Source organism: Ursus americanus, chromosome 26 (genome assembly GCF_024610735.1).
Source record: "Ursus americanus isolate L20-20 chromosome 26, mUrsAme1.1.p, whole genome shotgun sequence".
NCBI classification, from domain to species: Eukaryota; Metazoa; Chordata; class Mammalia; order Carnivora; family Ursidae; genus Ursus; species Ursus americanus.
Genome location: NC_142152.1, coordinates 17,993,407 through 18,015,834, shown reverse-complemented (window position 1 = coordinate 18,015,834; position 22,428 = coordinate 17,993,407). Strand labels below are relative to the sequence as shown.

The window sequence follows — 22,428 nt, the reverse complement described above, 5'->3', positions numbered from 1 at the left end:
GGACTTTTGCCCTCGAGGGTTCAGTGATAGACAGTGGTGCCTGCTGCTTCTGGTTGGGATGTGCTTGACCATTTATACCATGTTTCAGAGCATGTGATCTTACTGGGTCTAAATATTAACCATAATAAATGCAGAATTAAAAAAATACTTTCGTTATAGACAATTTCAAATTTATGCAAAGGTGCAGGAGTAATGAAACCGATGTAGCCTAACATCAGCTTCAGCTCTGATCAATACATGTCCAGTCTTGTTTTATAAATACTCCTACCTCCTCCCACATGATTCCGGTCATAATATCACTTTACCTGCAAATATTTCACTGGTTTATCAAAAAGAAAAGGACTTACTTTTTAACAAAAATGATGAAAATGTTAACGCAGCTAAAAAAAATTCCTAAATATAATCAAACATCCAGTTAACATTCTAATTGCTGCAATTGTCTTAAATGTTGCCTTATCTTAAATACTTTTTATTATAGCTTATGTATTTGAATTGGGATCCTCATAAGGCCCATACATTGTGACTAGTTGGTGTTTTTTTTTTTGGGGGGGGGGACAGTGGGGCAAAGAGAGAGAGAGAATCTTAAGCAGGCTGCACACCCAGCACGGAGCCTGAAGCCGGGCTCCATCTCACAACCCTGAGCTCGTGACCTGAGCCAAAATCAAGAGTTAGATGCTTAACCAACTGAGCCACCCAGGTGCCCCGATTTTTTTTTTTTTAAGATTTTATTTATGTTTTTGAGAGAGAGAGAGAGAGAGAGCATGAGGTAGGGGGAGGGTCAGAGGGAGAAGCAGTCTCCCAGCTGAGCAGGGAGCCCGATGCAGGGCTCGATCCTGGGACTCCAGGATCATGACCTGAGCAGAAGGCAGATGCTTAACCGGCTGAGCCATGAGGGCACCCCTATTTTAAAGTTTCTTTTAATATGTAGTTTCCCTTCCATTTTGCTCTCTTTTTTTCCCTTTGAATTTTTGTTGAAGAAATAAGTTAGGGGCTCCTGGGTGGCTCAGCTGGTTAGGCGTCTGCCTTCAGCTTGGGTCCTGGTCCCAGGGTCCTGGGATTAAGCCCCCCATCAGGCTCCCTGCTCAGCGGGGAGACTGCTTCTCCGTCTCCCTCTGCCACTCTCTCTTTCAAATAAAAAATAAAATCTTAAAAAAAATCAGTTAATTTGTTCAATAGAGTTTCCCAGGACTGTTTTTACTGACTGCATGCCTGTAGTGGTGTTTGACATTTCCCTCCGTCTCTTATATTTCTTGTACATTGGCGTTTAGAATTAGAATCCTGATCAAATTCAGGCTCTTTCTCTCTCTCTCTCTCTCTGTTTCCAATATAAAAACAATATGTATTATAATATATTATATATGGGCCTTGATTTGATTTTATATATATACATATATAAAATTATATATATGTATATATATCAAGACTACTTCATCGTGGTATATTTTTCTTTAACAGGAAGTATGTAATGCCTGGTATGTCTCTTTTTTGTGAAGGTAGCAGATAGACTATTTCATTAGAGGTTGCAAAATAGTGATATTCTTATTTTATAATTTCTTCTTTGTTTACTAGCTGGAGTAATTCTGCAAAGTGAAACTTTTCCAATCTCATATTTGGTTACTGTCAGGTTTAGATTATATAGAAAAGATAGGCTAAATGCTTGATTCTTTCCCTTTATCAGTTTTCAAAATCACAAGGTAGTTTCAACACCTATTCATGAAAAAAAAAACACTCAAGAAAATAGGAATTGTGGGAAACTTTCTTAATATGATAAACTTTTTATATGTTAGAACTAAAGCGGTGATTTTATTTAATGAGGAAACACTAGAAGCATTTCTACTAAGACCAGGAACCAAATAAGGATGCCCGCTATTTTCATTATTATTTATCATTATTATAGAGATATTAGCTAATGTGATTAGAAAAGAGAAATCAACTAGAGGTACAAGAATAGTAACAAAGTAGCAAAACTCTATTTCACAAACTATAATAGTAGATCTGGGAAACCCTAGAGAATCAATCATAAAGCCAACTCAAACATTAAAGGTAGCAGGATATAAAATTATCATACAAAAATTAATAGGCTTCATGTGTACAAATAGCAACCAGTCAGAAGATACAATAGTAGAGAAATCCCACTCATAATAGCAACAAAAAGAAATACTTAGAAATAAGCTTAACAATAATGTGTAAAACGTATATGAAAAAAATTTGACGAAAATTTTAAAGCACTTGAAAAAAACACAGAGGTAGACCTGAGCAAATGGAAAGACATCGTGTGATCTTGGATAGAACAATTCAACATTATAAAGATGTCAGTTCTTCCTGAGTTAATTTACAAATTTAATTCAAACCCAATAAAAACACCAAACAATTAGACAAATTGATAGTAAAGTTCATATGGAAAAATAAACATGCGAGAATAGTCAAGAAAACACTGAAAACAACAAATTATGAGGGGAGACTAGCCCTACCAGATATTAAAACATACTATAAACCTCTAATTAAAACAGTATAGACAAATAGACCAATGGAATAGAAAAGAAACCATAAATTGACCCAGCTATAGATGGACCTTTAGTATTAGGTTAAAGGTTGCCTCTAAAATTACATTTTCATGAATGGTGCTGAGATAATAGGGTAACCATTGGAAAAAGATAAAATTAGGTCCCTATCTCACATAATACATAAGAATAGTCTCCAAATGAACTGGGGATCTAAATATAAAAAATAAAACCATATTAGTGTTAAAAGAAAACATGGGTGAATTCTTCTTTAAGTATAAGGGAAGATTGGGGCGCCTGGGTGGTGCAGTCGGTTAAGTGTCCGACTGTTGGTTTCGGCACAGGTCATGATCTCAGGGTCATGGGATTGAGCCCTGTCAGGCTCTGCACTCAGCAGGGAGTCTGCGTGAGATTCTCTCTCCCTCTCTCTCTGCCCCTCCTGTTCACGCACGTGTGCGCGCGCTCTCTCTCCCTCTCAAAATAAATAAGTCTTTAAAAAATATATAAGGAAAGATTTTCCATGACTCAGAATTCAGAAGCAATAAAAGAAACTATTGACAACTTTGGCCACATAAAAATTTGCATAGTAAAAAACAGATAAAGTAAAAAGACAACTAACAAACTGGGAGAAAATATTTACAGCATATACCGGAGATGAAGAGCTAATATCCCTAATATATAAAGAACTCTTAAAATTTGAGGGACAAGGGACCCAGAAACCTGATAGAAAATGGGGAAAAGACATGAAAGATAATTCACAAAAGTTATAAAAATATCTCCTAAACATTTGGGGAAAAAATAGTTTGAACACACTCATAATTAAAGATCTCAAACTGAAACAAAAGTGGGATACTATTTCTTACCCATAATACTGGGGGATAAAAAAGGATGAGAATACATTCTATTGATGAAGCTGTGGGAAAACTGGCATCCTCATACACTGTCAGTGGGAAAACAAAGTGGTACCCCTCTTCTGTGGGGACATGTAGCAATACCTAGCACAACTACTATGCATTTACCTCTTGACTTAGCAATCTCATCTATAGGAATCTACCATAAAGATGTAACACTATAAAAATACATGTGCATAAGGTTATTCATGGGTGCAACTCTTTATAGTTGTAAAATATTGGAAATGACTTAAATGTCATGCAGAGGTTGGATAAATGATGGCACAGCCACACAATGGAATGCTTGCAATATAAAAAAACATGAGGCAGATTCCATACATTGATATAGGATAATTTCCAGGTATTTCTAAATTTAATATTGTTAAATGAAGAAAGCTAAGTAAAGACAGTATCTATATAGTATGCTGCCATTCTTGTAGGAAAAGCGTAAGAAAATATACATGTATCTGTTACTTGTGTTAAAGAAATACAGGAAGGATAAACAAGAAACTAAAGAGACTGATTACCTACAGCAGTGGGTGGGAATGGGGTAGAAAGAATGGGGAAACAGGTGTGGGACAGTAGGGATAAGGGGAGATGGCACTTCTCTGAGAATGCCTTTTTGTACCGTTCTGGTGCTTAGGACCAAGGTATTGTTGCACATTTTCTATTACAGGTAAATACCCAAATCAACCAGGATGTGGGGGCTGGGGGCTGAAACTGGAATATGAACAGTCGCAAATGAACCTAACATAATGTAAACAGATAGAGCAACCACACTGAGGGGTGGGGAAGGAAAGAACTAACTTTCGTAACTTTAAGAAAGAAGTATATGACTGTGTATTTTAAGGCTAAAGGCAGAAAGGACTACATACATATTATACTTTAGTTAGTAAATGTGTTTCTTACAGACATGTAAATTAGTCATTCTGCAACTACTTTATGTGTGTCCAGGTCTGAACTAATAACTATACATTGTGGTGATGAGAGCCAGGTTTCTCAATGTCAGAGAAAGAATAATCAAATAGAGGGAAGGCTAGGCTGAATCCTATGGTGTTGGGGTGGAATGGGGGTATCAGGGGATTTTTTGATATAACATATTGTATATATATACATACATACATGTATGTATACATATACATGCTTATATATATCTATAGCTATATACATGCATGCATACATATGGCTAGACACAGAAATAAATACAGGTGTGAGCATGTGTACTGCACATACACTTACTTCCTAATTCTATTGGCTGGGAGACCCTAGAAGCAATGACAACCCAGAGGCAATGAGGATCCATGGTACCCAGATATTGGTTTCTAAATACCATTCTCCAGTAAAAAGAACTAGGAACCCTTGGATAAATGGCTGATGCTAGGGCTGGAAAATACAAGAGGAGCCTGGAGCATCCTGTGGTACTAGAAAGTACGGAAATGCTCAAAAATTGATAAGGCATGTCTAAAGGACCCAGGAACTAACTTGAAGGAACTCCTAATGGCAAGTCTGGGACAAGCTGAACAACAAAATAAATAATGATAGTATTGAATTATAACTCAAAGAACAAAATCCATACTGATATTTTAAAATTTTGAATAAATAAATAAAACTCTTCCTCAGAGCAGAATTACAATTAATAAATGTAGAGGGAAGAAGGAAATCACCAATAGGCAAGCATCACCGTTCTGGGTGTTGTAAGCAAGACAATCAGTTGATGCCAAAATTAGTGAGCAAAAGTATGGTCAGAAACAGAATATTTGCATAATCTCAAAGTATCTCCCTCACCAGATTACTTTTTAATACATTACAAAGGGAATAATTATAACATAATAGTGGAAAAACCGACAGACGCTACCTTAATTATATGATCAGAGTAACATGACTTGCAACAAGACATATTGGTATCAATATGTCCCCATATGATGCACTGAGAAGGGCACATCTCTTTTGTATCATTCTTGCCAAAAGTGCATAACCTCAATCTTTTCATGAGAAAAGATCAGACAAACTCAAAGTGAGTGACATTCTACAAAAATCACTGGCCTAGGTTCTTCAAAAGCATCAAGGTCGTGAAAGATAAAGAAACTGAAAAACTGTCATAGAGTCAAGGACACTAAGAAAACATGATGACTAAATACAGTGTGAGATCCTGGATTGGATGCTGGGAAAAGAGACAGAAGTGGGAAAACTGGTGAATTTCAAATGAGGTCTGCAGATTAGTCAGTAATATAATGTAATATTCCGCTTTTCATGATTGTACTATTGTAATGTAAGATGGTAACATTAAGAGAAGCTGAGTAAAGTGTGTACAGAAGCTCTCTGTACCATTTCACAGCTTTCTCTGAGATAAAAATTATATCAAGATAATAAATAAAAGAATAATGGGATGTTTCCCTAGCATCTTCCAAAGGTGACAACATTTTTTAAAAATAGTATCTTTATGAACTCAAGGATTTAAATATATTTGATTTGTTTCAATCCATTACAGTTAAAATTGTCCCATATTTGGCCAGTAAGAATGTAATCAGTTTGGATCCTGAGTCCTTTTGACATGACCCCAATTGTATTTGATGGTCTCTATGCTTTCCAATATGTGAAAATATTTATACATTTCATGCCCTGGACCTGGAACAGCCATTTCTTCAAGGACTCCTGGTTCCTTTTAGTGGGCAATGATCTTTAGAGAACATAATAGGAGTGCTAGGGGTGCTAATTTTTACTGAATTAGTCATTGTTTTGGGGCATTTTAAATGGACAGAACTAGAAAATATGTTTTGTTTGTTTTGAAGATAAAATACTGAATTTGTATGGATACTTGAATTTATACTGGTACTTCTAATTCATACCCAGGACTAACTGGAGGGTTTTTACTTAACTTCATTGATCTTACATCTGTATTTTCTTTCAAGTATGTCAAAATTCTTCTCAGTAACAATATAATCTCTCATTTGATACATACCTGTCTCAGAATATTAATTCCACTATTACTGCCAACAATTTGGTTGCTGGCACACACACACACACACACACACACACACACACACACACACACACACATTTTTGTTCTTAAGGTGTGTTTGACTCAGGATGTATAGTCAAACTACTTGTTTTAAAGTCACTTGGAATAGTTACTTTCTACGTGGTCATCCATCAACCAATACATAATTAGATTCACTTGTTTCATTTGTCTTTGGGGGGGGGGCAATAGTGTGAATTTTGTTTATTACTATGAAAAATATTTACTGGTTCCAGAATCGAGTCTATTAAAACAAACAGATATTCAAAGAAATCTGGCTTCTACCCCTACTCTTTCACACTATTCCCTCACTCTGCTCATACGTGACCATTTAAAAAAATTATGGCTTATCTTTTCATTCCATTTAAATATAACATATTACATGTATAAGTGTATGAATTCATAAGAAATCATGTGTTTGAATCCAAAACAAGGAATGCATTTTCTTAAACAATAGCAACAGACATGCCTGTTTTCCTCACCTTGCTTTTTCATTGGATATCCTTGAGATTACTCACTCCACCACAATATATAGACATAATCTTAACTTCTTCCTTCAGCTGCATAGTTCCTCATTAGTTTATTTAACTAGTGTCTTATCGATGGTCATTTGGGTTAGTTCTGGTCTTTGGCTTTACAAACAGTGTTAATCCAGAGGTTTCTCATCGACTTGGCAGAGCTGTAGGGGAGGAATCGAGGAGTGAGCCTGCGTGGGCAGTAGGGTTCCTCTCACACAGAGATTTACCCTGCACATCTCACAATGAGGTTCCCATTCTATTGGAACTGTAGCCATTCTACTGGAACTGGTTCTTGGGTACTTAGGAGTAAGAGGTACATAAATTCTATTTTTCACTGGGCTTAGCATGAGCTGGCCGATCTGGGTGGTTTTGACAGGCAGTTATCCTGAAAAGTACACGAGAAGGAAGAGAATGTGGAGCTGGATAACAATCAGCCTGTGAAAAATGTATTTAAATCCACAGATGCCTGGTTTCCCTTTGGGAAAGTCTAATCCAGGGTATTCTCCCTTCTTGTATTTCTTGTGTCAGCATTATAGCAGGAGTTATGTGTCTTTAAGACTTTAGTAATACTCTTTCTGAAAAGTCTCTCCCTATTTTCTGTTCCCATCCTAACTCGTTCCTCCTTGTATTATTCCTAAGTCATATAGTAATATAGCTTACTTCAGCTCCAAGACAATGGTGTAACTCTTTTTGGAGTTAACCACACTGTCCTGGTTTTCATCCTACCTCTCTGTGTGTCTTAGTCTCTTTTTTCTCTGTCTGGTCTTTATCTCAGTAACGTTTTTTGAGTCCTTGATTTTTCAGAAAATTCAGTGGAAGCTGTGGACTTACTCTTTTCTCAGAAAAATGTACGTTTGTACCTACACACAAAGTTGTGCATATAATTTCACAAAGGTCATGGACATCCCTCCGTGAGCTCCAGTTAAAGGACATCTGTGACATACTCTGGGCTTTCTCTCTTAGGACCTCCATTACCATCTAATCCCCAATGACTCACAAATGCGTATCTCATGATAGGCACCTCTCCTGATGTCCAGCTGCCCCAGGGCCTCGCACCCCCACTGCGTGATCTGTAGGTGTGTAGAACACGTCTCCAGCTGAGCCGTGGATCTACTCTTCTGCCCATGTCTCAAGGGATAGCTGTATCATCTGGCTTGCTGACCAAGCCACAACCTGGGAGACATTCGTGATTTCTTCGCTATCATTTCCACATCTAATCAATAACTTTCAAATGGGAACAAGACCCTTGCCTTTCCCCCATGCCACAACCCTAGTTCAGGCCACTATCACCTCTCACCTGGATGATGGTAGTAGCATCCTAAGTGGTCTTCCAGCCTCTAGAACCAACCTTCCCCTGCCCAGGTATCTATTCTTACACAGCAGCTAGGGAGATCTTTCTAAATTCCCTGTGCGACCCGTCACTCCTCTGTTGCTAACTCTTCAAAAGCTTTCCATTGCCCTGTTGAAAGGTATTAGTGTGATTAAAAAAAAAAAGTCTTTCATGATATCTCCTGCCTTATTGCTTGCTTGCTGGGGTTTCCAACTTCAATATCTACTTTTTCCAGGATCTCTGTGCTGAGGGGAGCCAGGGTGAGATGTGATGCAATATACTTAGTTTTGCAAATGTCTTATAAGCCATCCAAGCAGGTGCAAAGAATAGAGCAGAGCTGAACCTGGATAATGGGGAGCAGATCACAGATGTGTAGCAAGTTCTGAAGGAGATGTGGAGATGAGTTAAGAAAAGGTTCTGCCCCAAGGGCCTTACAGTCTGTAAAGGAGGAGACAAAGGAGGCATATTCCAAAGGAACTAGTCAAGAAAACAATTGTGCGTAGATGTCTACCACATGCCAGGCTTTGTGGCATGAAGGAAAATACTATTAAGAGTCATAAGAAAGAGAGGGGACTATGGTGATGCAGGAGGGGAAAGGGAACTTCCATTTGAGCTAGATTAGTGACATCTCTGTGGGATGGAAGAGCTGGAAGACTTGAAGTGTGGGTAGGGAATGGTCTAGAAGAGCAGGGGTCAGGGGCTGGGAGAGCATCCAGGCAGAGGGAACTGGGGGAGCGAAGGGGCAGACTGCATGCTTTGAAGTTAAACACCATGCTAAATGGTCCTGTTCTTACCTGGGCTCCAGGCTCCAGCCCCTGAGGTGGCTTTCGGGATCTGAAAAGGTGCATCGCATCACATGCGTTTCTCTGTATTCGTGTAATGAAACCCTGAGAAGGCTCTGAGGTGTCCTAGATGTTACCATCAAGTATGACTGTTGCCCTTTTTACACATGGAAAGGGTGAGGTTAAGAGGAATTCACTTAAAATTTGCAAACATTTAAAGTACTTTCTGTGCACTAGGCAATCATTATGGGGAACACAGAAATGCATAAAAGTGGTTCTCCTTCTTATGGAAACAGAGTTATTGGCTACAGGAGTTCCAAAGAATAAGGAATCTCTTTAAACTTGAATGTGAGGTGGTAGTCAAGGAAGGCTTCTTGCAGGAGGTATGATTTGAGCAGAACCCTAAAATGGGGGTAGAGTTGGCATAGTTGGGGAAGCAGAGGGGAAATTTCCAGGTGTAGGAGAAGCACCAAGCATATTCAGGGCACAGTGAAGACTTCAAATGGGGCCTGGAAAGGGGCATTCAGAGAGGTGGGTCTGCACAGAATAGGCTGGAGGAGTAGGTGGGGCCGGACACTGGCCCTAAACAATTCACTCTGTCTCTCCTCCTCTCCACCTACTCTGTCTTCCACCAGGACCAGCTACTCTTCTGTGACGACTGTGACCGTGGCTATCACATGTACTGTTTAAATCCCCCAGTGGCTGAGCCCCCAGAAGGTAATGATGATGAGGCCGACAGTAGCAACAACAGCTACTCCTGCCACTTAGGGAGCCCCCACTATGGTGCAGGCCTTGTGCGAAGGCCTTTACATGTCTTGTCTCATTCAATCATCCCAATCCTATGAGGTAGGTAAGACCGCTACCATTTTACAGATGAGGAAACGGAGGCACGGTTCAACCCCCTGAAACTTCAGCCTGGGGGGCCCAAGGAGATGTTTCCCGGGTGTGTGGCTAAAGTGGTGGGGAGGTGTAAGCTGCCAGGGGAACCGGCCCAGGCCTGGTGGTGCTACTGGTGACACACCGTCCAGGAACGAGGGTCTTTACAGCAGTTCAGCTGATAGCCTCGGAGCACTTGTTTTCTGAGCAGCACTGACCCTCTGCCGAGTTACAGACCACAGCCCATGCTCGGATGGGCCGGGGTCTGGCCTGTAGGAGTTAGGGCCAAGGGGCGGGGCTTGAGGGTGGGGAAGGGGCTGCTGGTCACCAGGGCATCTTGTTTCTCGTAGGAAGCTGGAGTTGCCACCTGTGCTGGGAACTGCTCAAAGAAAAAGCCTCAGCCTTTGGCTGCCAAGCCTAGGGCCCCAGGTCACAGAGCGTGACCTGCTGCTGGAGAGGCGGAGGCGGAGCCCATTTCCAACCCGATCAAGCCCCCACCCCCATATATCCAGACAGACCAACTGTAAGGAAAAGCTGCGGTCCCAGAGGGCCTGGACACGTGAAACCGAGAGGGTGAGGTGTCTGCTTACCTCCCACACACAGGTTCCAGCACTGCGGCCAGCCCCTCCTCGTTTCCACCAGAAGGATCTCACACTTTCGAAGAACACCCCTAGCCCCAGCCCTGTGGAACCCCCTCACGTTGACCCCGGCCCCGCAGCCCTCTCACTGGTTCCCATTTTAAGGGAAGCTGTTTTGTGACCACCGATCAGTCGTTCATGTGTAGTTTGGTGTTTTCTATCTATTGTGTTCCAAGAAATCTTCACACAGCCTCCCGCCTCCTGCTTCGGCTCTTTATCCTGAACTCAGCAGAGGAACAAAAGGCTGTGGAGAAGTTGTTATTTATTACAAGCCTCCCTGGAAACTTCTAGACTTGGAGTCGGGAGGCCATCTTGATGATGAAAATCCCTCTTTGTTCCTTGGTCCTTGTGAAGAAGAAAAGCGGTTTTCTGCCCCCACCCCCGACACCCCCACGGATACCTAGTGGTGTGTATGGTCAAGGTGGTCTCTTGATGGGGCGGGAGAGGGAAGTAGAAGCGCTGAGGGGTGGGCAGAAGTGTTGGGAAGAAAATTCGGAGGCCCTGCCACAGCCAATCAGTATTTGTTATCCATCGGGAGTGGCTTTGCAAGGGATCAGGCTTTGTGGTTCCTTGACCTTCAAAGCTGGGATGTCGTTGAGGTGAGACAAGCCACAGCCTATGGCCAGGCAAGATGCTAACTAAGGCTCTGCCTCCCCACCAGCCTGGGTCTGGAGCTTTCCCTGGTGGCACTCAAGAACCAGGGGAGCGGGTGAAGGCTGCCCAGTCCAGAATTCAGACGCTGGTACAAAGGACTGCAGCTCTGCGAAACCCTTCAGTGTTGATGTGACACCACAGATTCCTTTCCCCGAGTAATTTCTTCCTTCTACACGGCGTGTGTTTGCCACTGTCTGCTGACACCCGACTCTGGAGATTCTAGGATGGGGAAGAGATGATTGTCTCTCAACAAATAACCGGGTGAAGGGATTACTTATGATCATCGTGGTAACGATGCAGAAACCGCAGCTTGAGGGCTGCTCTTGTCTCCTAAGCTCCCCAGTACGTGCTGGACTCTTGTTTTCCAAAAAAATGTTTTGAGAAGAAAGAGGTGGGAGTCTGAGCTTCCGAGAAGTCTGTGTCGGAAGTCAGCCCTGAGGGCCGGAGCCGCTCGGGCTGTCTTTGAATCTTGGTGGCGGTGGCCACGGCAGCAGCACACAATAACTGACACATTTCTGGAAAAATCATTTGCCCGAAGGGCAGGTCTCGGTGAGCGGGACCCTCGCGCATGCTCGGCTTCCCTGAAATCAGCTCCATCTCTGTGGTCCGCCTGCTTACAACAAAGGCCGAGGTTATTTTTAGTCCTTCAGCTCTTGAAGAAGCCCCTGGAGACTCGGGCTAGTTGGGCCACTTCTGCCGAGCTGCAGTGTTAGCACCACGACTTGGCAAGAGCCTCCCTCCTGGGCTAATTGCTCTTGGCCGGTGGACCCAGGGCAGCCTGGCGTGGAGCCGAGCTGTGCTGGTCTCCCCCAGGCCCTCGCAGAGTGACTTGTGGCAAGAGACGGGGGTCACTCTCCTGTAGGGGCCTGTGGCCTCCGAGTGAGCTGCGTGCATACGTAACGATCTGGTCTAAAGAGCCGGGTCCAGATGGGATTTTCGTCTTCCTCATACGATAACTTCCTCCCCCCTGCTGGTTGGGGAGCCTGTTTTGGATTCTGGAGGTCCAGGGAGGGTGTGGAAAGCTGCTGTGCCATCTTGTCATCTGTTACCCAGAAGTGTCACATCAGAGGAGATTTCCTCTCCTCACTTCTCTGTCTCTCTGTCCTCCCACTAAACCCAAAGTGGGGTGTCCTCAAGACTGATTATTGGTTTTGAAAATCACTTTGACTTAATTTTAGAGAAAAAGTTACCAAAATGTTCCCAAATGCCACAATGACTTAAAGGTTAAAAAAGGAAGTCTGAAACCCCAAACCGGGGCCCTCCTACTTGACAAAGCCTCTTTGGAGTATGTGCAAATTCATTCCCCACCTCAGCACAGATGATGGGGTGGCCCTGTTCTGCCTCCATCACACCTGCTGCCTGCGGAAGCTGTGAGGAGGGATTGAGTCTTGCAAGGGAGGGTGCTGTAATCCTGCAGTGGGGGCGGGGAGGGGTACCCAGGGCTCTAGAATGGATGTTAAGCAGGTCCAGAGTTCCCGTTCCAGTTTCATTCCCTGTAGGATGGGTCCAACCTCTTCCTCTTTGGAGATCTCAGTTTCCCCATCTGGAAAGTGGGGCTAGCAAAGCCAGCTTACGGGACAGCCCTGTCAGGGTACTGCAAGCAGACAAAATCTCTAGAGCCACATTGATCACTTTCTGTATTGAACCAAAGAAAGTGATGGTAAACTTCAAATTGGTCTTTCTCTGAGCCCCAGAGAATGAGCTAGAATCATGGGGTGCAGTGGGTAATCAGGGTTTTGGTTTTTGCCTTTGCTGTTCAGTAGCTGTGTGACCTTGGGCAAGTCACTTAACATCCCTGAACCTCAGTTTGCCCACCTATGATATAGAGCTAAAAATACTTGCTCTGCCTATTCCACAGTGACATTGGGAGATGGAAAAAGCATGTTATATAAGTAACTACTGGAAAGCAGGGCTTTCCGGGGAGGGATCCTCAATGATTTCTATGCCCAGTTCATGTGTGAATTAGTCAAGGTTAGATGCCTTCTCAGAATCTCCCTTTTGACCTAAATGGGTTTATGTTTTAGGGGCTAGGCTGCCTATGGTCAGAGCCAGTAGGCCAAACCTGTGACGACCCATGCATGGGTTTCCTGTTGGTGGGAGGTGAGGGATTTACCTTGGGGTTAGGGATTTCAGAATGAAGACACTTGGGATACTCCCTTCTACAAGATCATCGCCACCTAGATTGGGGAGCCAACTTCTGAAAAGGCCTGTAATTCAGTTCAGTGTAACATTCACTTAGAAACGTTGGTGTAAAGCCCAGCTCTGCTACTTTTTAGCTGGTTGACCTTGGGCAAATGACTTAACCCCTCTGGGGCTCATTTTCCACATCTGTGGGGTAGGGACGTGTGGCCTATCGAGCGGGGTTGTTGCAGGGATGAGCGCTAGTGCTGGTGAAGGTCCTGGCATGAGGCCTGGCCTGATGGAGGCCCCCCCACACTGGGGTACCTCTTGTCACTGGGTATAGAGGCCACCAAGTGGAGATAATGATGCTCTCGCCTGCCAGCTCGAATCGCTGGAGCAGCCAGAGTGCCTTTGCTCCACTTCACCCCGATATTGTGTCTCCACCTGGCCAGAGAGGAGGCAAGGATGCAGGATCCACGCCGGAAGTGGAAACCCTCTGTTTTCGAAACCCTGCTTTTTGGGCCTGCAGCAAATCCAGGGCAGGCAACACTGTGAGGCTATCCAGACAGGCCTCTGCTAGGAGACTGGCATTCTGATTTCCTTCTCAACCCCCCACTGGTGCAGAGCACCTGGAGCAGGAGCCCGTGGGTCCCACGGCGTCCCTGCTTCTGTCATCACCCCCGGGCCGGTGGGAAGTCCAGGCAGGCCGCGAAGAGCGGCTGCTTCCCGGGGCCCTACTCAGACGTGAGACTGGAACGAGGGTGGTGAGCCGTGGGTGGGTGGGAGGGAGGCCAGATTCCTCTAGAGCTGGAGAAGATAACAGGTTTTAAGGTTGGGGGAGGGTTTGGATTTCACAGTGATGGTTTCATGATACCCCAGAGAGCTACACTTGTGATGCGTTTTGGGCTTTGTGCTTCGAACACAGCACGATTTCTTTTGGCCCTCCCCTTGAAGAGTTCAGATATTTTAAGGAAGAAAAATGAGAAGATTATTATTACTTTTCCTATTGGGGCAAGTTTAGGAGACAGACCTGTGCTCTTGAAGACAGATTACTGGCAACTTCAGGCTTCGGACTCAGAGAAGAGGGGCCCCTGGTTTGCTCACTGAGTCTGTGGGCGGGGGGGAGGGCCGGGAGCCCCATGGACCACCTTCCCTGTCTCTAGGCTGGTTCTCAGCCTGCTACAAGTGGGGGTACAGCAGCCGCCCTTCCTCTCTCACTCCCTCACCCCCCAGTGCAGGGTCTTCCTCAGGACGTGTCTATGTCCCATCCCTAGGAAATGCTGGCTCCTTGCACCAGAGCCGCGCTCACACTCCCAGCGGAGACGCCCAACAGGCCGCAGCTGTCTCCTTTTCCGAGCTGTGCCCTGGTGTCACCTGTAGCGGGTTCATTATTTTGCAAGAGGAAGGGATGAAGGGGGGTCCAAAGGAAGGAGATGGGGAGGGTCAAAGGTCTTTCATGTCAGGCAAAGCAAAATGAAGAGAAGGGAGGGGAGGGCACTTGAGGAGGGCCCAGAAACCTGACTTGCACTTAGAAGTCCTAGAGCTAAATAACTAGAGGGTGTGGGGTGGGGAGGGAGAGCGCTGCCAACTGCTCGGGTGTCTTGAATGTGGGAGGACGAACAGAGCCCCCAGACAGACGGACTGGGGGCTTCCTTTGAGCATCTCAGCAGCTGCTCCTAGGAAGGCCTGGCTGCGTGGCCCCCTCTCCATGCTTCCAGCCCAGGCTGCTGGGAAGAGAGGCCCAAAGGAAGCACCTCCAGGAAATGGTGATAGGGAGGGGTGTGGGCCTTGCCCGGTCCTCCTCCAGTTGGTTTCTTAGAATGAACAGGGGGCTCCCTGTGTGAGGGGAAAGATCTGGAAGTGGGTGGATTTCCAGGGAAGGCTCTGTCTGGGCTCTGAGTGAGGCTTGGCTGTGTCCCCACAGATGGCTGAGACCTGAGGTAACTCCCCAGGATCCTATGCGGCTGTTGGGGCGGGGGCATGATAACAGGGGTCAGAGGGTACAGGAATGCCCCTTGGTCAGTCTCTTTGTTCCCAACTCCCTTCCTTTCTTTGCTCCAGTGCCTTGAAAGGGGGTCACTCCAGAGTTTCCCCCTCTTTGGCCCCACCAAGAGAAGGAAGCATTTGTGCTGATGGTGACATTTCCCAGGGCAGGCCAGAGGAAGGCAGGAACCGGGACTGGCGGGCAGCCAGAACCCTCTTCGACAGAGATATAAATACTAATAATGACCTCTAGCCCAGGCAGTGAGCAAAGTGGCCATTCAGGGCGGCACCGACCCAGTCTGGCACATACACGCTTCCGTGGTGGGAAACGGAGGGTGGGGAAGCGGTCCTTTCAGAACTTGGGGGAGGCCCCTGAGCCCTGATATTGCCCCTCAGAAACCTCTCCAGGTTGAATTTACACCCACCGCATCCTGTTTGCCTGCCTCTTTGCATCTCTATTATTTCTATCAATGTTATCAATACTGATGATGAAAACAGGGACTTACACACACGCACCCCTCGCTTAACAAACAAGAGTGAACCTTCTGTATTGCTCCAGGCTGAGAGGGAGAACCTGCTTGTCACAGGGGGTCTTTCCCTGCGGTCCAGCCAGGCCCACCCCAGGTTCCAGCCCCTGCACACCTCGGGGACTTGTACGGGGAGCCTTATGCTTGGAGGACCACTGGCACACGGACTCCCTCCCCTCTTCCCTCACTTCTGCTTCTTTGGGGGCATGTGTTTGGCAATCGTTGTGGACTTGGAAACAAAAGTCTCAATTCTGCTGTCAAAGGGACACGCAGATTTTATGGCTGGAATCGGGATTGTGGTTCTTATTGACTTCGCCCTTCCGTGTGTACTCCCCACCCGAGACCTTGGTTCTCCTCTGCTTGGTCTGAGGACCCGTCTCCTTCTTTCTTGCCCGCGCCCCTCCCTTCCCTCCTGCCACGCTAGACGCCGAAGGGTGGGGTGCTGGTGGGAACATGCAGAGGCACAAAAGAAAAAGAAAATATACCCCCTGCAACATTTTCAACATGTAGTTGAAGAGGCCTAAATTAGGTACTAGAAAAAAAGGAAGGAAACATTGCTAGATAATACGTGAGTGAGAGAATGAAACTGTAGAATGGTTAGCTCAGAGCAGAGGAGGTGGGAGCAGGTGGCTGGAGACGGGGCTAGGGAGGCAGAGAGCCCTAGCTTCCAGATGCATCTGGTCCCTGTGACATTTGGGAAAGCAGAGGAATCATGCTGTGGCAGGAAACGGTCAGATGCTTAGGGAGCATTTGTGCCTTTGGCTGGGAAAACGAGAGACGTCCATCTGAGTTGCTCACCGTTTATCTGCCATGTTTGCCCACGGGGCACTTTTGCCCTGAAGGAAAATGAGCATATTTCTTGCATACCATGAGGGGGGCTGGGCAGGCTGGTACTGGCTAGAACGCTTGGCAGGGCACCCACTATGTGTAGGGCAACACACTAGGTCCTCTGGGGCTGGAAAAAGAAACCATATCCTGGCCCAGGCTTCAACCTGCTTTGCAGTTCCAAAATCCTACTCTCCCATGGCATTCTGACCACGTGGCAGGAGGCACACCGTCAGGGAAGGTGCATGTGTAGCCAGGCCTCTCCTTTTGTGTTCATGCATGCTCACGGATAGAAGACGGGCAGGCTCAAGAGTCTGGTGGTTTCCACCCTCTGGAGGTCGGGGGAAGAACACAGTTGACCTCAGCCTAGTTGCTTGTAACCATCTGCCCGAGCACTGGCTGCCCTTGGAAGGTGACCATCTTTACCACGAACTTCAGCGATCATGAAGGCACCTGGGTTGGAGGGCACCACGGGGCCGAAGAGAACAGAGGCTGTGCCTCCAAATGCTGGTTTGGGCTCCTGGGGTGGTGGGTGGGGAGGTGCAATTGGCAGGGCCTGACCAGAGCTGGAAAGTGACTCATCCAACAGTCTTGTCCCATCCCCACTAGAAAGAGCAGAGGGGAATGGTGGGACAGGGGCCTCATGCTCAGACTGGGTGGACTCCCATGGAGACCCCACCAGCCTGTCTTGGCCTCCTGTGTGGTTCTGGCAATGGCCTCGGGAGGCAGGCGTGGGGGAGAGGCCCAACGCTGGAGGTGTTTCCAGTAACCCTCCTATGCCCACCTTTGGCCAGGTGCTCATCGGATCCTGACTTCATGCTTCAGTAGATGTCCTGTTATCTGAATTGACAGCATCAGGGATAAGCCATTTGTTCCATCTTTTCTCTGCACATGTGACAGCCAGATTTCCGCCTCTCACTACTCCCTGAAGCGGCCAGACGGAGCTTGCTTTCAAGCTTGATGCCGGGGCTCGGGGGAAGGCGCGGCTCTGCCCCGGTGTGGGTGTTAGTGCAAAGCTGGCCTAAAGCAGCCTTTGGTTTCTCTTCTGGGAGGCGCCAAGAAGGCTCTTTGGGGTCCCTGGACAGCACATGGCTCTGAGCAAGGCAGAATTGTGGTGATCTCTGTGAGAGACTCGGGGACATAAGGCTTTCATGATGCTTGGCTGCCAGGCTGGTTCTCAGGGCCTGAGAACCTGAAATGCATTCTGGGGTTTGACCCACCACCCATATGAAAGCCTTCGGTTCTTTTGAACTGAGCCTCCTTTGAATGACCCCGATTCACCCGGTCTCTTGTGCTGGTGGCAGGGCAGAGGGGAGAGTCATCTGACTTGGATGCCGTCCAGACCAGACTGGCAGCACCATGCCCAGCAGCCGGCTGCAGACTCTGAGCCCACTGGTTCCCTAAGCTCCATGAGGGGTGGACCCGGGAGCAGGACAGCTCTGAGCCCTGAGACAGTCTCCCTCCCACCGCCACCTGAGTAGACTCTCCGGCTGAGAGCACAGCCTGCTCAGACCCCCTCCCAGCCTGATGCTGACCCACTAGACCAATCAGGAAAGCCACACCGGAAGGAGAGACTGGCCTGTTCATGTGACCCAGTGGATTGGGCAAAAGCCGGTCCTCAGGTAGGTCTGCTCCCCACCCCCCTTTGTTTAGGCTGAAGGCAATTTTAAAGCCCGGTTTGGAGAACATTCCCTTTTGAGAGCCAAGAAATGGAGCATCTCTGCCCAGAAGCTGAAAGAAATTGCTTTTCTTCTTCTAGCTGCCTGATGCCCCACTGTGTTTCTCCTCAGGAGGAGACTGGTTCTGGGGGCTTCGGTGAGGGCTGCCACCACATGTGAAGCCCGGAGTTGTCGGTGGGCTAGAGTAGAAAGGACGAAGGGGTCCTTTAGAAGGAGGTACCTACCCAGGTGCCGTGTGAGGAAGCTCACGGCTGTGTAAGTTCCGGGAAGGGCATGGAAGCCCTCGGGCTGGCTCAGGGGTGGAGAAGTCTGGGAAGGGCTTAGACTTCACGGCTCTGTCTCAGCTGGTGATAGACCCTGGGTACCTTGCAGCCTCAGGAATTTACTGCCCCCTGATGGCTTTGGCTGTGTTTGGAAAGGGTAGCCCTGGAGATGTTCCAGTGACCTCCTACTGCTCGGTCCATCATATCTCTAGACCTGCAGACGTGATGCAAGCTCGGGGTCACTTTCTTCCAGGGGTGGGCACAAGAGAGGGAAGCCCTTTCAACAGTACACCCCCATCTTTCCAAAGTGCTTTCTTGTCTCTTGTGCTCTCTCACCCCCCACCCCCACCCCGCCCCAGCTCTTTCTGAAACTCTAAGTCATGAAGGAATGGCTGAGAGAGCTGGCCTCGACGATCGACATGCCTGCCACTGAGGGTCTTCCTTTTATGCTCCCTCGGACTCCCTCCCCATTGGACCTTGGGTTCCAACACCACATTACCTCCTGCTGACTGGACAACTTTGGGTTTTTGCCTTGAGCTGCTTGAGGACATTGGACAGTGTCCAGGACGGAAGCTGGCACAGTTTTCATGAGACTAGAGAGAACGGCTCCAGGCTTAGGAAGTGGTACTGAATGGTTTGAAGAAGAGATCCCTATTGGCTCCTCTCAAAAGCAACCATAACAACAGGCGACCAAACGGAAGCCCCCAGCCCTCCCCCTGACTCTTCCAGGTGTGATGTGATGTAGTCTCAGCGTGTAGGTGTGTGCGAGCCGCTCTGCTCCCGTCTTCTGGGGTGCTCCTTTCTCCTGTGTCAAGTCCCCCCTCTTCCGTGGCTCCCGAAGTGGAGAGTGATGTGATGTTTCTGCCCTCTCTAAGGGATGTTTCACGCGCTCTCGTGTTTCAGTATTGGAGGTGAGGCCGTGCCACATCTCCCACTGTCCAAGGGGCCACGCAGGTTCTGTGACTTCCCAGAGAGCTGGTGTGCTGTGAAAGTCTCCAGGAGGATCTCCAGGTTGGAAACAGCCCACATCCTGACTCAGGCTCACCCAGAGGCCGAGGCAACTGCACTGTTCAGGAAGGCTGCCTGGAGGGGCTGCCCAGGACCCAGGACCCCTTCCTCTCTCCCTGCCTTGGCTCCCGTCCTGACCGGGTTCTGGGAGGAGGGCCTTGGAGAGGTCAAGACCTGGAGCTGACATAACGTGGGCATCAAGCAGTCTTTATCTTGGGGACCCCTGGACGTCCCAGCCCCTCTGTGGAGCCCTTGCACGCTCACGAAGACTGAGTCACAGGCCCCGTCCCTTGTTTGCTGTGGTTAGTATCTTGTTCTGTGGTTGGTTAGCAGTGTTGATGACCTATGTATCAAATCTTTTTTGTCTGCAATTTAGAGAATGTGTAAACAAATAAAAGGCTTTAAAACGCTTGGGAACTTTTGGTTATTTCCCCCCCACCCCACCCCCGTCTTCAAAAAATCAACTGGAAACATACAGATCCTGTGGGAGTAGGGCCCTTTCACATTGGTATACAGTGGGACTCCATGTTGCACATGCATGTGTGGTGTGTGTCAGGCTCCAGAGAGACCCTGGTGCTTTCATGTTTGCAAGGAGACTCCCGGTCCAGGTCTCAGTTGCTGCTGGTGCTGGACTTCTGGCCGCCACAAGCTCCGGGGAAGCCTCCATCCCTGAGCCTTCCGTAGGCACAGCAGGTGGCCCCACCTAGAGCATCACGGAGGAGGAGACCCCTGTGAGAGGCCAGGGCATTCTGAAGAGGACCCCCTAGAACTTCTGGGGGAGGGGAGGTGGATGATTCAGGGATGACTCACGGCTGAGGTGGGGGAACGTGGTGGGGGAAAGAGAGACCTCAGGCTCAGGACCCATCTAGAAGCAAGCTGAGTCATTGCTCCTCCCCTCGCAGGTCAGAAACCGCCTTCCATAAAAGGCAGTGGGATGGCTGCCCTGAGCAAGGAGCATGAGGCTTTGCAGAAGACACCACTGCCCTGAGGTTCCCCGAGCCTGCTGAGCAACCGCCTTAAAGAAAGAGTGGGACTCGGGGACCGCGTGGCCAGAAGGTCCTGGGGCCGCGAGCTAGGAGTCAGTCTTCCAAAAACTCATTTAAGATAAATCAGCAAATAAAGCCTCTCCCGTGTAGCAGGCCCTGGGGCTCCAGCAGAGAAGACCAGGCCCTACCCCTCACAGGTCATAATACGACAGAGGACGACTGGGGTCAAGTGGGAAACGGGGGAGCTAGAACCCGAGCAGGGACTTCTGTCTCAGCCCATCCGTGGGCTTTTGGTTGGAGTCTGCGTGGGCTTTCCAGAAAGACACAGGTGGATGTGGCAGTGGGGACTAGCAGGTCACTCTTAGTCCCTCTGCTGGGGGCGCTCTCCTGCTCTTTGAGAAGCCCCGGCGTGCCTTCAGCCCTTCCTTTCCAAGCTGCATCTTCCGAACACAGGAGCCAGGGCTGTTGCTGCAGACATGTGCCGTCCAGCAGCTTGCGGAGCTCTACAGAGGGACTGATGTTCCTCCCCACCCAGGGGTGGGAGCAGAAAGCAGGGCCTCCACCCAGAGTGATCTCAGGAGCCACTGATGCTGGCCGTGGGGGCCTACGGCTCAGGGCAGAGTCCAGGCAGCAAGAGAAGGCCCAGACATCCACGCACAGGCCTCTCGTCTGCGCGGACGGTGGTGAGTTTTCCACTCGGACCCCAGGGAACCCAGCTTCGAATCCCAGGCTCATTCCACCTATTGCTGAGAGATGCATGTGGTCAGCCCGGCCTGGGAAAGCTCTCTGACACAGGTCAGAAACCGACGTTGCTCTCGGGAGTCGCAGGGATGGTGGAGGGAGGGGGAAACTGGAGGGACCCACATTATTGTTCAAGCAAAGTCAGAGCAGAATGGATCTCCTTTGTTCTTTCCTTGGAGAGAGGAAAAAGCACAGGGTGGGGGAGGGGCAGGGGACTAAGAAGAAGGGACTAAGGGGATAGCACCCCATGTTAGAGCCCAAGGCTGCAGACTTGTGAGAGAGATACAGTGTGGTTGCCCCGTCTTGGAGCAGAGGAGACACCGGGAGAGGAGTCAGAAGCTCTAGGTCCTGTGTTATCTAGCCGGGTGATGTTTAACTTTTGTGGCCATAGGCACGGACTTCCATCAGCTCAGCAGGTTTGGGTAAGGAGCTAGCGGATCAGGGAGATACGACACAGGCACCCATATTCATCCCGCAGCCGGGAAGCCCAGCTCCCCCGCCTGCGTCACAGGCCCTCTGGGGCGGCTGACACAGCCTGTCTCCACGCAGGCCCACGGAGGGGCAGGGTGAAGGCCAGACACAACGAAGCCAGGGATTTAGCCTGTTCTACGACACTGGACTTCCACGTGAATTCTGCAGAGGCCTGGGCTTCTGGAAGGGTCTCTGGGGGGTGTCCGGGGCCCTTGGAGGGCAGGGGTGGGAAAAACGTTCCTGAGCCCTAACCTTCCACTCAAGCCACTGACCAGCACCACTCTGATGTCATCTAGTTCCTATGTTGCTGGTTCCGCTGCTTAAAAAACCCCGCAGTTGGAAAGCGTCTTTGGGGCTACATGGTAGGGGTCCGAGTGTTTGTCCCCTGAGGCTGCAGAAGGCAGTGTAATGACAGGAGGCCATCATGGGCCGGTGACCCTTTGCCGAGTACCAATAGATACGGTCTCTGCTCCCAGCTTTCTCCAAAGGGGGCCTGACCTCCACCAGGGGCTTCTCCCTTGGGTTCCTCTTAAGCAGAGCAGAGGATCGTGGGTGTCATGACTCAGAGGCTTCCCTTCCTCCTCTCTTGGGGCCCCTGTAGCCTGCAGCCCTCGCTTTA

General features: G+C 48.1%; 1 protein-coding gene across 2 annotated transcripts in view; it reads left to right on the top strand.

Annotated features, from left to right (window-relative positions):
* Positions 1 to 12,341, top strand: part of DPF3 (double PHD fingers 3) — a 247,751-nt gene extending 235,410 nt beyond the window's left edge. For both annotated transcript variants that reach the window (XM_087856090.1, XM_087856094.1), the window contains exons 10-11: positions 9,673 to 9,754; positions 10,264 to 12,341. In XM_087856090.1, coding sequence (XP_087712216.1) covers positions 9,673 to 9,754; positions 10,264 to 10,334 — 153 coding nt within the window. In that variant the 3' untranslated portion in view covers positions 10,335 to 12,341. The remainder of the gene's footprint in view (positions 1 to 9,672; positions 9,755 to 10,263) is intronic.
* Positions 12,342 to 22,428: the final 10,087 nt, after the last annotated feature.